The sequence below is a fragment of the Gymnodraco acuticeps genome, unplaced genomic scaffold (assembly GCF_902827175.1).
Source record: "Gymnodraco acuticeps unplaced genomic scaffold, fGymAcu1.1, whole genome shotgun sequence".
NCBI lineage: Eukaryota > Metazoa > Chordata > Actinopteri > Perciformes > Bathydraconidae > Gymnodraco > Gymnodraco acuticeps.
Genome location: NW_022991436.1, coordinates 352,868 through 368,316, shown reverse-complemented (window position 1 = coordinate 368,316; position 15,449 = coordinate 352,868). Strand labels below are relative to the sequence as shown.

At 40.3% G+C, this 15,449-nt stretch overlaps 1 protein-coding gene across 3 annotated transcripts; it reads left to right on the top strand.

The window, feature by feature from the left end:
* Positions 1–7,663: 7,663 nt before the first annotated feature.
* dmbx1a (diencephalon/mesencephalon homeobox 1a) lies at positions 7,664–15,395 on the top strand. 3 transcript variants are annotated; one of them, XM_034196248.1, is made up of 5 exons: positions 7,664–7,884; positions 11,608–11,798; positions 12,003–12,197; positions 12,766–13,159; positions 13,276–15,395. In XM_034196248.1, exons 2-5 carry the CDS (start codon positions 11,646–11,648, stop codon positions 13,713–13,715), a joined length of 1,182 nt encoding a protein of 393 aa, XP_034052139.1. In that variant the 5' UTR covers positions 7,664–7,884; positions 11,608–11,645; the 3' UTR covers positions 13,716–15,395. The 3 variants fall into 3 exon arrangements, with proteins under 3 accessions (XP_034052139.1, XP_034052141.1, XP_034052140.1); XM_034196250.1 differs by having other exon boundaries at positions 11,608–11,799; positions 12,019–12,197; XM_034196249.1 differs by having other exon boundaries at positions 7,670–7,884; positions 11,628–11,798.
* Positions 15,396–15,449: the final 54 nt, after the last annotated feature.

The following is a 15,449-nucleotide window of genomic DNA, read 5'->3' as shown; positions in this document are numbered from 1 at the left end:
CAGAAAGGAAGATGAAGCCTTGAAGAAATCCATTTGCAATTTAAATGGAAATGTAATGAGCCCATGGTGGCAGTGAATTAGCCTGCTGATCAATTGATCATGTCAAGGACAAATAGGTAAACAAACATGTCCATTAGCCAGCTGCTCCGCCTCCTCCCTGCTGTGGAAGAGTGCTGGAGGATCACTGAGAGGTGACAACAACATGTGTGTGTTTGTGTGTGAGAGGTGAGAAAAAGGGGTGACAGCAAATACAGCCTAAAGTACATTTTCATGTGGAGACTCCCTGCAAAAAACCCCACTAAGTGATCACTACAAACACATATACAGATGTAAACACACTGACACACACACAATCACATACCCCACTGTGACCGCCCTGCCCAGCTCGTTACACAGACAGTTGGGCCCAGCAAGGCTCCTTTCAGGGGTGATGGAGAGAGGAGGAGGAGGAGGAAGAGGAGGGTCTTTGAGACTCAAACAAGGAGCCGCATGGGGAAAAAATCAAGGGAGAGAGATGGAATGAACAGTGGGCTGGAACCAGACCTGCTGCCTGGCCTCACCCCAATCAGTGTGTGTGTGTGTGTGTGTGTGTGTGTGTGTGTGTGTGTGTGTGTGTGTGTGTGTGTGTGTGTGTGTGTGTGTGGTGTGTGTGTGTGTGGTGTGTTGTGTGTGTGTGTGTGTGTGTGTGTGTGTGTGTGTGTGTGTGTGTGTGGTGTGTGTGTGTGTGTGGTGTGTGTGTGGTGTGTGTGTGTGTGTGTGTGTGTGTGTGTTGTGTGTGTGTGTGTGTGTGTGTGTGTCAAAGGGAAGAACAAATCATGCCCATGTTGAGTGTTTCATCATTGATATGTAACTGTTAATTACTTGTTTACTAAAATCAAGTTTGTACCATTATTATGTTCAGTCTAAAGAGCATAGTCCTCAAACTTTATTTCTCTATTTCTATTAAAGGGAAAGAGGCTTGGCTTTAGAGCAGGCCAGATTATTGATATACCATGAATCATTTCAGTCTGTCACAGTTGCTTGTTCCTCTGATCTATCAGAAGTCTCAATCAGCACCGCAGCTAACACATCTTAATAAAAAGTGATGAAGAGCTTCTTTTGTTTAAATGCCTCTCAAAGTAACTCGATGACTGCCTAATAGCCAAAAGCGAGCAGAGAGACCTGTTTCATGGAGAATCATTAGGGCTGGCTGTCTAAAAGCATAGTGTTCTAAAACACACATCACATTACTGCTGGCTACAAGTCTCTTTCTCATGTTACCTCTCTACCAACTGTTAGATAATCACTCTATGCCAATGCTTTGAATCAAACGCAAGCATCAGCACATTCACAAATGCTACAAAATGCTAACATCTTGAGCCGGTACCTGTTATGTTAGCAGGCAACCAAAGCTAATGGGATATTCAGGGCTATTGATACAAATGTGGACCTGATGATGGCGCCTTGCGAAATGTTGGGGGTTTGTTCAGTATCATCAGAGTCTTTGGCGTGCATCGTCATGGGAACCAACCTGACTGACAGACTGACAGAGAGCCACACCTCTAGCATGAAACAAACCAATGGATCATTTACAATGTCTGTGTATATCATTACAAAACTTAAAATGAATTCAGCTGGTAATCATCCTCATCTCTCACAAGTTATACATTTATTTAAGTAAAATGTAATTTGCTAATTCACTTTTGTAGTTGAAGGATTGCACAGGATTGCATTATGAAGACTCACAACTGCATTACTAACAAGCAAAAGGGTAAATGGAAAACATTTACACTTTTGTATCACTTGGCAACCCCAAAGTTGCCCTTATAAATAGTATTAAACTCATACATAAAGCATAAATAATTGAAAATAATCAAATAAAGAATTCTCTTGATAGTAAAACTGCAAGTTGAATTGTTTTGTACACAGTTTTAAATTATTATTGGGGGAAATTGTTTGAGTGTCTTAGCTTTCAAATACCATATGAATGCTTAGGTTCATAAAGAGAGAAGAGGTGGAGACAGAAGAGAAGATGACAGCCATTTATATCAGGAGTTATTTCATGCATGCTGCCTGTTCAGCGAACAGAAAAAAGTGCCTCCATCTCCACTTCCAAATCAGGATAGGATATTACCCTCAATTTTTGAGGCAAGGACACATGGAAAGGCATTTGGAATATTATAATACGTACAGTACTGTATATGGTACATTTTGGCGACAAGCAAATAAGAAATATGCTTATTCACAGGATCTTTCAAAGGAGAGTTGATCCACTCCCCTTGTGTGTCATTTAACATTTCATACGGAAACTCTACAAATATAGATAGTTATAACCTAAAATCTGCAATGCATGGGAACAATAATATAAACACTGCTGATGAGGAAACTGCAGGTTAATACAGGATGAAGAGAGTGGGGGGAAAAGACCCACACAAAAAGAAAGAAGCTTTTTAAAGAGGACCATTTGTTAAACAAGGAGTTTAAAGCCAGATTATAGGGCAACAATGACACAATCCTTTATGTTCATTCCTGTAATACGCTGTGAAGAGGCGGATTTATACTTTATTGTGGTGGAATGCATCCAGGCTGCCTTGTATCTGCCTGCCTCTTTGGGAAACATGTTCCCCCTCCTGAGGCCAGGTGTAATCCCTGCATGGAGGAAACAGCCTTCAGCCAACTGCTGATCAGCCTTATAATGGTTCAAGTGTTACGAGTGATACCACCAGAGGGAAAATTCCTTCAATCCAGTGGAAAGCTCTCTCGACACTGGCTGACTCGGCAGAGGAATCTGTGCTTGGTTTGGGTGGCTGGTTGTTGGATTTCTCCCAGACTACTCTCCTTTTCTCCTGGTCTGAGTTGGATTGCAATCGATTGACTTAATTGTCTCTAATGACTAAATTGTCCCAACTATTCGCTTCATTAACTCTGTGTTAGCTCTATTAGGAGGGAGCGGAGCCGGAGAGGAGACGGTAATTGAGAGTGTTAATGAAGGAAACAGGATGAGTGCCATGCTGAAAGTAAAAGAAGTGTGATGCTTTTGAAGTTTTTACAGATTGGTGCGCATTTTATTCTGAAAGGAGCCAATAAACCACAGTTCAAACGAGTATTTAAGAAGGAAAATCATCACCAAAATCAAACTCAAGTTATTCGACTCACTCATCACATTCAGCTAAGTTTTAGTGTGAGTATTTACCCCTAATGCAGCAGGTATCAGCCGGTATCTCCACCTATCCCTCTGAGCTCCGACTTAAACCATCAGACTTGAGCTCTCAGTCTGCTAAACCCCACTCCAGATTAGGCTCTGATAGTCTGTATGCTGGAGCAGATACTGTGGGATGTTCTGTGGTAAAGACAGATGTTTTAGAGGAAGAGAAGGGATTCTGGCTTTAGCTTTGTCATCGCTGTTAAGATTTGGCCTCGTGAACCAATTTCTTTAATTGGAATCGGGGCAAAGGAGGCCACACCTTGTGTCAATATTACCAGAGGGTGAAAGAGGCCACACCCGAGTTAAACTGTATCTGGAATATTCAGTTGGACAATCCTTTGACTGCGACACATAAATCAAACTTTCTTTGGTACTGGACTTCCTCTACTGTTAAAAAAACATGTATAAAATATTTTACTGGTAAGTAAGATTTTAACACATTGTTTTTTGTATTAAATAAGATCATATCCCATCAGTCCTAGGAGACACAGTAAAAGCCTCACAAGCTGAAATGCCAAGAAAAGAAAATGTCTTGAATCTTTGTCTTACCGACATTGTTTTGACCTTATTCAAATGATATTAGTAGCTGATAACTTAGTGTGGAATATAGACAAAAACTCATATTTAAGAACAATCAATGGTGAATGGACATGTGATCATCATGAGACAAAAAAAGTCAGAACCCAAATGAACATCTGTGAGCTCAGTTTCATAGATATGCAGTTTTCAGCTTGATATCCATAATGAAAAAAACTAATCACCAAAATAAGTTATCAATATCAACAACAGGCTGTCTCACTACTAAAAATCCAACCACACATTTGAAAAAACTGCAAATAGTCCCAAGTTGTTTAACAGGGTTTCAACAAAAAAAAGACTGTCATCAACAATTATTTAAGATTTCTAATGCTCATAGAAATACAAACCTATCTTTTCAATTGCAATCAAGTTGGAAACATGTTTGCCAGATTTGAATCTATATGTCTGTTAAATTATATATTTATAATCATGTCAAGTTTAATTTCTTGCATAGCTGTACTCTATCCTTATGTGACCTTGCTATCACCTTCACCTAACAACTTCCTGCTGAACGGGTAAAGCTCTTTTGAGAATAAACCTCATACTCTAAATTCATTTTGAACACCAGAGCCCTATTGGTCAACTTTAATACCACGCTTTTCATAATTCCCTCAACGGTGTCCATGCTTTTGTGATGTGTTTGTGGGTTTATGTGGTCAAAATATGAATTGCGTCCTTCAGGGGATCACGATTCACTCCAGTCGTGCAGCAGCAGTTGTAGTTAACACATGTGAGAGTTCCTCCATGCAGGTGAAAGCTTGTCACTATTACTTAGGTCTTCCAGGAAACTTTAGACCCTCCCTCTATGATCTCTCCTCGTTCAATCCTACAGTGTGTGAGATTTCGTTCTCCCTCTTGTTCTCTCCTCTCCTTTTCTCCCTCATTCTCTGACACTCTCCCCAGTTTTTTCCTCTCTTCTTTTTCAACACATAGGTGGATTAAGGCAGAGGGGCTTTTGTTTAGATAAAGCGAAGGATTAGGGAGAGATTTGCCCCCATAAAGTTGTGGGCTTAATGGGCCTTTTATCCCTGCATGTCCCTAAAGCTGTGTTGCCTCTGGATTAGGACTACACAATGGGGCCCCTTGTGCTGAGGGATCCGGGCCAGAGAGCGACAGAGAGAGAGGAGAGAAGGCAAGGAAAAGAAATGAGACAGAAGAGCTGAGACAAGGGAGAAAAGAGGGCAAGAAGAAAGAGAGAAGGGGATGGATGGAGAGAGAAAAAAAGGGGAATTATTCAGCTTTTAGAGGAAACTGACAGGTTGAAACTTTTAGAGGAGGGATTTGCAGAGCAGATCCTGAGATCTTGTCACCAATAAAAGGGATTTTAGGAGGATTCAGAGGCGTGGTGCTGAAAATAAACCGCAAAAACTGTCGCTGTCTTTTTAAATGCATTTATCACATTTTTTCAAATAAATAGAAAGGCAGGTCCTGCTATGGAAGTGCTGCTAATAACTGTCTAAGAGGTGGCTCCTGGCAAATTGCTTTGTTATTCTTGTCAAAAAAAAAAGGTCTCCTGCAAGAAGTCGATTTTAAACTACACATCAAAATGATTAATTGCCCTGGGATGAACAGATGCTGAAATACCCTTGAATGGTGCCGGGGAGGCTGAGGCTTGCTGGATTGCAGCCCTAATGTATTCATGAAGTTGCAGAAACATCATTAAGAGTATTAATTAGCTATTAGAGAGCAGAATTCACCGGCATTAGAGATGGTTTTGGTCAAATACCTCTATCAAATACAGGCTGAGACAAGAGGAGAAAGTAGACTCTAGATATGTGTTTGATAAAAGGAATACAACTGCTTTCAAAAAGGGTTAAACCTGGCAGGAAATCAACGAGGAAACAACAGAAATCTATATTAGACCATGTGTTATCTACAAGAGGGGGAACATTCCAAATAAACCAAAATTCCTTTGCCATATTAAAAAAAAATTATATTTTTATTTTTGGTTATTCGTTAAGAGGTCATTGTTTACCCACCTTGTATTCAGCAGTGCATGGGTATAGGGGTAAGGGGAGCTGTTTTTTTGGCGTTTAAGCCCTTCAGATGCGCTGGACAGCTCTAGTCTCTCTAAGGAGCTTTAGGTGGAGAGGCGCTGAGAAGAAACTCTTTCTCGCTTTAATTGCTTTAGAGACGGTCCTCACAAAGAGACAGTGGCCAGATTTACCTCCCGTTTAAGTTCTTATTTCCATTGGTTCACAAGTTAATCCTCTTTCTTTCTCAGACCTTGGAGAGAAACCGAGTGATAGGAGCCTACCAAGGCGACAGAAACCACAGAGGCACACGAGTTTTTTCAGGCAAAAGGGGAAAGACTTTCAAGCACAAAAAGTTTTGGGTGGTTTAAAAAAACAAAAGCAAAGACGCACCACGGCGATGACATTTCGAAGACATCAATTACACAAGTTAATAGTAATAACAATAATACTAATAAATGTAATAATAATAATAACAATCAAATTACATTTGACTCAAATAGCCTTAATCAATGTTTAAGCAAATAAACACATTGAATATGTATTGTAACGTTAAAAAGGCTATTATAATAATCATTAACAATTTAGTGTAGCGCAAAAGTTAATAATTGGTGTATGGCTATATTCATTTAATTCTCTCGTTTTTTATTTCAACATTCAAATCAATTATGTAATTTTAAGCTAATATATATGACAGTTTTTAGCTATACTTCAAAATAGTCCAACGATACTTAAAAAAACATACTTCTTTTAAGAAAAAATACCCACTTCACCTCGAGTGCCTCATCTCTTTCTCTCATAACTTTAAACGTTATGATAAATGTCCCAAAACACTGACTGTAAACAGTGTATTTGGGAGCTGAATTGTGTTTTAATGTGCCGCAAAACGCATTGAAATAAATATTCTCTGTTCGATTAAATCTTTTGTCTACTGTTCAAATGTGTTCAGAGTGAGAAACATGGTCAGAGATAAAACTGCGTTATAGGCCAAGCACTTTCCCAAAGAATCTCCCAACAAAATATGCAAGCTTTACATTAAAAGGCTACTTTGCGCTGCCCTTAATTCCCTACCTAAACGGTTTTGCTCCGAGAGAAGAAATATTCTCTAAAAACCCTTCAAAAAGAGAAGGGCGTTATTGCCCTAATCCTCTTACCCGCAGTCATTTTAAGACAGGGGTTTTTGGAGGCTGAGATGGCGTCTTGTCTTCCCTATCCCATCCCAAATCCTTCCAGGCCGGGAGAGAGTCTAGCACCCTGGCATCTATTAGCCATCTCTCTAAAGTCTCTCCTTCAGTGGCATGCAGGAAAAAGCCGAAAAGCAAACAAAATAAAGGCTGGTTTCTTTTCCTCACAAAAACCAAGGAGAAGCAATTGGATTCATGATCCAAGTGTCCGTTTGAGGAGGAGATTTGAAAAAATAAAATAAAATCATTGAAACTCATGAAATTAGATTAAAGTGTTTTTTATTAAAAAATAAATATCTTAATGATTAATTTATATTTCAGATAAACTGCTAAACAGGAACGTTTTCTTTATTCTCGTTGAAATGCATACGAATATTACAACACATATTTAATAGATAAAAGAGATTTTGAAATATATCAAGTTCATCCTATTTATGTTGATTACAAATCAATATCTAAACATGTTTTGCCAAATGAGATAGAGAAAAATAGCTTCAAATGTTATCAATTAAATCATTTAAAAAAATAGGTAGACGGACACGGTGGGATTTAGCGGACATAATGTCCCTAAATTGATCATATTTAAAAAATAACTCCAGAAGTCAGTGCGACAGTCTGCCGCTGGACGATCAGCTGCCTTAATGACTTGACTGACAGTCCTGAGAGCCAATAGAAAGCGAGCATGACCCCCGCGAGGCTCTCCTTAAAGTCCCTCCACCCGGCTCTCGCTCACCAGCAGATGGCAGCTTCTCACATGAGCAGGTGGAGCACCAGCGGACGGACTTGAAGTGAAGAAACAGACTCTGGATGACTTTTACTTTGTCCACACTCCTTCTCTTACTGTCGGACAAAAGGACAGACAGCAGTGGGCTTTAAAAACAAACGGCAGCGGAAGATAAATCTGACAGCGCCGCTCGGACTCTACTGAGGGAACTGACGGAGAATACAACGGTCTCCACAAGAGGTAAACACGTTCTTCATCTCTTTATTTAGTCACGCATTTTTCTCATGTTGCATTTTGAAAAAACACGTTATTCATTAATGCTTTAATGTTCATGTTACACTGGTTTGCATTTGTATTAGACTTTAAATTGTCAGTCCCTCTGGATCAAAATAGTGTGTTTGTAAAGTGAAAGGAAAGACACACGTGTTGTGATTTTGCCTGTATCAAAATAAGATAATGATTTAAGTGTTTGGAAAGAAGAGCAATATAAATAGACCTATTGAATACATCTGGTATAGGGCTACGTTTCAGTGTGTAACCCACAATGCAACATGGCCTGAGAATAACCATTCAAAACGGCCTCATTACAAATAATAAAAAAACTAAATAAAAGTCTAACACTTAAGTGTATGTTTTTTTTCCAGACAGCTAAATCAGCTGTCCAAAATAGCCTACTCCTGTTTCTCTAAAGTTATACAAATGTAAAGGTTATTTCTATATTGTTTTCTTAAGGTTTTACGGTTATGTATTTTATGCATTCTCAGAAAATAACCATAATGTGACATTAGGGTCTTACAATTATTTACCATAAACAAAAATCAGACTCTGGCTCATGGACAACGAATATCCTTCATTGTAACAGCTCATTACAAATTAAACACGTCCCTCGCCCTCTGACAGTTTACACTGTGACACAGCAAGAGCAGACTGTCTGGTCGACCCCTGCCCCTCAGGGCTGTTAGCAAATACATTTTTTCCTAATTTAGTCGGATGAAAGAGTTGCACTGTACATTCCAATTTACATAATGACGGTCTGATAATCGAAGCATTGAGCAGGGCTGCCAGGAGGGCCCAGTGCCTGGAGCAGAGAGAGGCTTATGAATGACAATAACAGCACTGGCTCCCAGTGATGAGCAATGCTATTGTGCTGAATTTGATATGGGGAGAGGATACAGGCTAACCAGACATGTAGGGGTAAATATAAAAGGTGGGTATAGCTTGTGGCAGGCTTAAAGCGAACAAAGTTTACTTCCACTACAACATAAGGGGGGAAAGAGTCTGAAAACATGCATTTGAGAAGCAGTTATTTTGATTTGCAGATAACTTAATTTTGCTAAAAAAGAAAGTCAAATCAATAGCTGATGTGTATTCCCTCAAACTTGTGTGATTGGTCGCAGGTGTAAACAAATGAACATATTGATAAATGTTTATAGATTTATGGTGCATTTATGTTAATTGAACTGTTTTTTTGTATGCGCAATCGTTTAAAAACACATTTGTTTTCAGAGAAAACAGAAAAGGAAAAAAGTAGAATTGAGCAAAAATCGTTGGCCTATTATACTAGAACACACACACCCACGCGTGAACGCGCATTCATTCTTGGGAGCTCCCACCCTGAGCTACCCACCTCAGTCCCACTGTACGTCCGTCCGTGTCAGCGTTGATGATAAATGGAGGGCCTCGCAGTCGAAACCTATTTGCACTTCCATTAGACGGGGAGCCAAATGGGGATCAACCATGGGATCAACATGCATATTTTTACCCGCGGAGAGGCCATACATCTCAGCCAAAACGTTGCCCCGGGGCGATGGGATAAGAGGCCGCCAGAGAGGGGAAGGGGGGGGGGGAAGAGAGACGGGGAGGGGGGGGCCCATTCAGCTCAAATACTTGGGGGAGTAAAGTAAATGTTTAGCGAAGCACCTTCTGTCCCGGCGAATTAAACTATTCCCCACCGCCCTCTGATCACATTCATCAGCCGCCGCAGCCACTTAATAGGCTGGGAATGGGCACTGCGGGCATCACACTCTCTCTCACTCACACACACACACACGCACGCACACACACACACACACACACACTCACTCACAGACACGCACAGACACGCACACGCACATACACGCAAACACACTCAAAAGCTGCGAAGTGGATAGGAAAAAGTGCCTGTTATAAAAACGACCACCTAGACTTTTCTGACTTACAACACATTTTTATAATAGCTTATTTGGCCATATAAAATCAATAATAATAATAATAACAAAAAAAAATCATACTGAAATCAAATCCTTAAACTGACATTTGATTGTTACAAAAACTATAGATATTCAAAAGACGTCAACCAGAAATAAGGTCACTTAAAATTAACAACAATTTAGTTTTAAATTAAAACTAATATCCGGAAGAAAATCGTGTTCAGAGCATTGGTCAATTTAAAAGGTTCTGCAATATCAAATATTACTCTTTATAATTTTAACAACACTTTCTGATGTTCTTTACTTTGTTGAAATTTACATCACAATTTTGAAAAAACGTTGTGAATTAGAGAGATTAAATAAAAACGAAATTAGCTAAATGATAACCTGAACAGTACCTATCTGTCCAGAACTTTAAGAGCAATTTTTCTGGATAGTGTACCCATGTCATATGGAGAAAGATTGATATATTTTCCCTGCGGACTGTAACAGTTATAATAACTGTTTGGGCCTCTCAAGTATTCCCTCCTGTCAGCCTCCTCCGTACTAATACATATCTAATCGTGTCCTGAAGGCTATACATCTACGAAAATCTCAGTCGTGGAGGACAGCAAATAGAGTTTTGGAAATTGCTTCAATGCGAGACTTTAAGGACATTTTACATTTTTATTTTTAAAATAACACAACCTAAACTTAAATAAATGTAAACGTTTCTGGAAATTAATTTTGAAAGGAGAACAAGTAATACACTCATTTAAACAACACTTTTTGAGAATGACATTTCTGTAATCATATTCAAAAATAATCCTGCTGTCTGGTCGCAAGTTTTGGACACCGACACCCGGAACCAATCTTATTTCCTTTTCCTATACATTTCATCAACGCCTTGATCTGTCAAGCAACGTTTTTTCACCGGGGATTTGGTTGCTCCGGGATCATAAATGACGTGAATAAATTCATGAATAAGGCATTCGTCACGGTTCATTATGGGAATGAGTGATAATTACCCCAATTAAAAGTCTTTAGTATAATTAATGGATGAACACAGCGATAATTGGATGTTAATGGATAACACTTTAGTCTGACTGCGCACATCAAAATATATTGGCCCTTAAGCGCGAGGACCTCATGTAAAGGATATAAAAAGCTCGTTTGACTTATTTTCTGTCATTACCAGGTCGAATAAGGCCTACTCAGATATTGAAGTAAAAGTAGGAATACTCTGAAAGTCCTGCATTCAAAATGCAAAATGTTATTTAAGTAAAAGTGCAAAAGTATTCAGAATATATAGGCTACCAAAAGTAAAAGTATTATGCAGATTGGCCCATTTCAAAATAATATATCATATATTTTGATTAAATATTGTTGCATCAACGTGTTATCAAAGCTGGTAAAGGTGCAGCTAATTTAAATTACTACGTATAGGGTAGCTTTTGAATTTACTCCAGGTGTAACTACAGTCTTCTTTAGGTGTTGTTTATATATCACATAATTACAAACAATTGCAAAGTAACTAAAGATATTAAATAAATGTAGTGAAGTAAAAGTAAACGGTTAACCTCTAAATTGTTGTGAAGCAGAAGTATAGCCTACAAATCAGCCCAAAATTGTACTTAAGTAAAGTAGCCTACTTCAGTAAATCTACTTAGATACCTTACAACACATGGTCATAACGGTGAGTTTTAGCTCAGTGCACTGCACCCATCAGCATCCACGCGCCTTTACTTTCACAATGTCCTTAAATGAACTCCATTCCTTCCTCTTTAATTCACAGCACTCTCTTCCGGTCCGCAGGTATAGCGACCTCCCAGCATGCAGCACTACGGGGTGAACGGCTACTCTCTGCACGCCATGAACTCGCTGAGCGCCATGTACAACCTGCATCAGCAGGCCGCGCAGCAGGCGCAGCACGCGCCCGACTACCGGCCATCCGTGCACGCGCTCACACTGGCAGAGAGACTAGCTGGTAATTGAGTGCACGCTCACACACAAACTCATATTTTGGATGCATATTGTTGCCCTTTCTGCAAAAAAAATATTCAAGCTAGTTGAACAAATATAATTGTGACATTATAATCAGACCGGCTGACAGTAATGCAAATACAAGTGAGCTGTTTAATTATTTGACGAACATTAAAATAAACTTTCCGTGTGTTTTTCCTTTCCAACGGCTGCGCATTTCAAGACATCATCCTGGAGGCTCGCTACGGCTCTCAGCACCGCAAACAGCGCCGCAGCCGCACGGCCTTCACCGCACAGCAGCTCGAGGCGCTGGAAAAGACCTTCCAGAAGACACACTACCCGGATGTGGTGATGAGAGAGCGACTGGCCATGTGCACCAACCTGCCCGAGGCCCGCGTGCAGGTTAGATGGGCTTTTAATGCTACATGTTGTCTTTGAATTATTTATCCATCTGATCAATTATGTAATTTTTAATGCAGGTGTTGTATATTATGGGCACCTCTAAAGTGTTTTGTTGTGTTTATACACTATCAAATGTGTGTGCATTATCTTTGAATGGCAACTTTATTTGCAATTAAAGAAGTAGTGAGAAAATTCACAATATGTATATGTCTTTTATTTATAACTGTCCATGTTCATTTTCATGAAAATGAAAATAATTTTATATATTATATATATTTTTTTATATATTTATATATTGGTTTTTCATTGAATGGGCACAGAAATAGGTTGTCATCTGAATACGAAAAAGTACTAAAGTACATGTAAATTAAACTATTAATAATGTTAAAACTGATGTAATTGTGATTATGATAATTTATCTTGAACTTTATGTTGCTGACATTTTCTGGGCTTTTTATATACCACTCAATCATTTGAGACAGACTGGTACTACAGTTGGTGTCCATAGTTGGACATCTCCTCAGCTAGTTCTCCCTCTAACTCGCCCTCTTCTCCCCTCTGCCACCAGGTTTGGTTCAAAAACCGCAGAGCCAAGTTCCGTAAGAAGCAGCGCAGCCTGCAGAAAGAGCAGCTTCAGAAGCAGAAGGAAGCCTCAGGAGAAGGAGGAAGCGAGAAGGAGGATGCAGCTCCCTCCACAACTGTCCTTCCTGACACCCAACTCCCTCCTCCCTCCTCCTCCTCCTCTTCTCTGGAGACAGAGGGTGCTGGGGTCTGTCCCGAACCCCTGGACATCGAACTGAATGTCACATCAGCAGAACACTCTGGCAGCGAGTCTGCGACAGAGGACAATGCCACAGATAAGGAGGACGAGGGTAAATCTCAGAGAGAGGAGATGAAGTGTGAGAGAGCAGCGACTCCTGAGGACAGATCTCCAGGTTGCAAAAGACTCAGCCCTAAACCAGGTAAGAACTTATGACACCTGATCTTTACTCTGACAGGAAGCTGAATATGCTATTCTTGGCAAGACTGTATTCATCAGCTGAATGAATAATTAAAATCTCCTCTTGTCTTTGTCCAGACTCTCCTTTCGTCTCTCCGTCCGTGACGCCCTCCTCCTCCAGCGGCGGCATGTCCAGCGCTGGCCCCCTCCCTCAGAGCCACTCTTACTCTTCCTCCCCCCTCAGCCTGTTCCGTCTGCAGGAGCAGTTCCGTCAGCACATGGCCGCCACCAACAACATGGTGCACTACCCTGCCTTCGACCTCTCCGCCCCATCTTCACTCCCCTACCTGGGGATGAATGTTAACATGCCCCCCGCCCCGCTGGGCTCTCTGCCCTGCCAGTCTTACTACCAGTCCCTGTCCCATCACGCCCAGCAGGTGTGGGGCAGCCCCCTGATGCAGGCGCCGGCTGCGGGCGGCCTGGCCAGCCACAACAGCAAGACCACCAGCATCGAGAACCTGCGTCTGAGAGCCAAACAGCACGCCGCCTCGCTGGGACTGGACACAATGTCTAACTGAGGATCAGATTGTATGGAGGACAAACTCAACATACACCCACATCACCCCATCCCACTGTGTGTATGTGAGACTTTGATAGTTCTTTAGGAGCATGTAGAGGTGTCCAAAAATAAGCTATCACAACATGCACAGGACCTACAAAGCTCCAAACATCAACAGCTGGTTTGACTCCTCTTAGCTTCCAAATCGTCTGACGGTCTAGGACACAAGATATTGAACATTGATGCGATGGATGAAATGAATGTCCCAACTCAGAGGACAGTGAACTTATTCATGACTCACATGATGATGTTTCCATCAGACACCTACTGTAATGCTGGACCTTCTTAACATCTGAATAAAATCGAAATAAGAATCACTGACATCGATGTACACAGCTGATGATGGATGCACTCGGTTTAAAAAGGACAATGCAAATAATGTTTACAAGAACAATGTGAATAAATGAGGCCCTTTTGAAGGAATTGGGCTCGTTGGCCAGGAGGAAAAAGGTATCGCTCATGCAGCAGAGAGAGCCTTTCTTTCACAGGACCATTGACATTTCAATTAAGCAGCGTGGTTATGAACATAGCATGTACTACATAACAGCACATAAATACAAATAAACTTCAAGACGTGTTGTCCTCAATAGCATAATTAAAAGAGACTCATTTACCAGTTTAATGGCTAGTAATATGCCACTTTGTACAGAGGCTGGCTTGATAATGAGAAAATGATTTCAGTGAGTACATTCTCAAAGCTTTTAATTACATTTTGCCCTGGGCTCAGGGAGCTGGGGCAAATGCAATTATGAACATGAATACCATTTAAGACTGCCTGTATATATTCAAAAGCTCTGTGGCAACATGATTGACATCATTTAAACATGAGTTGATCACTTTGAATACAAAGTGATCAGGAAAACTAATTTGGACAAATGAATAAATGTCCCGTCCCATATTTAGTCAGCAGTTATTCTCGCATTATTGAGGAAAACATGCCGCTTGTCATTGAAAGCAACACCGTCTGTAAGCACTTGAGGAGAATCACACATGTCTCCGATGTTTTCTGTTAATGTGTAATGTCTTCACACGAAAAAATGCACATTATTTGAATATGTAAAATACAAAAAAAGTCTATCTATTAATGTTTAATAAGGTAAGGTAATTGTAAAGTTCATATTATGTTGTACAATTGATAACGGACTCAGATAAAGTTCCTTTTGCTGTCAGATTGTAAGATTGTATTCGCTCACCGGCAGCCCCCTCTTACCCCTCCTCTATTGGTTGTCTGTGTAACGATCCTGGGTTGGATTAATATTTTAAATGTGATTTCTTTCTACACTTGAATTGGCTAGAAAGAAGCAAATGAACTAATATGGATCGCTGCAAAACTGTCCCCTCATGTATGCTGCAATCCAGACAAAAGTGAACAGATTTCAGTGAATTGACCCGAGTCCTTTGTGTACTGCTGTCTTGACTCTTTGAGTTCTGTTGTTGCTATTATTCTAATGCTGTCCCCCCCCACTGTCTCTGTCAAACTACTTGGTCCAGTGGTAGATAGATTTATAATGGTGGTGGAGGAGAGAGATGGAGCAGACCATCAGCAGTGTTGTTTCCTTTACCCCTCCCTGAAGATGTAGACTTGAATTAGTGTTGTTGTAAAATAATCGCAAATAAAAACATTGCTTGAAGACCTTTACAATGAATCTGTGTTGCATATTTATGTAGTAGGATGCTAGTAATGGCCGAACAC

Bases quoted from the DNA above. Each gene is read 5' to 3' on its own strand.
- dmbx1a (XM_034196248.1), top strand. From the start codon at position 11,646: ATGCAGCACTACGGGGTGAACGGCTACTCTCTGCACGCCATGAACTCG. The intron at 11,799-12,002 runs GGTAATTGAGTG...TTCCTTTCCAAC, and splicing joins CACTGGCAGAGAGACTAGCT to GGCTGCGCATTTCAAGACAT. The intron at 13,160-13,275 runs GTAAGAACTTAT...GTCTTTGTCCAG, and splicing joins AAGACTCAGCCCTAAACCAG to ACTCTCCTTTCGTCTCTCCG.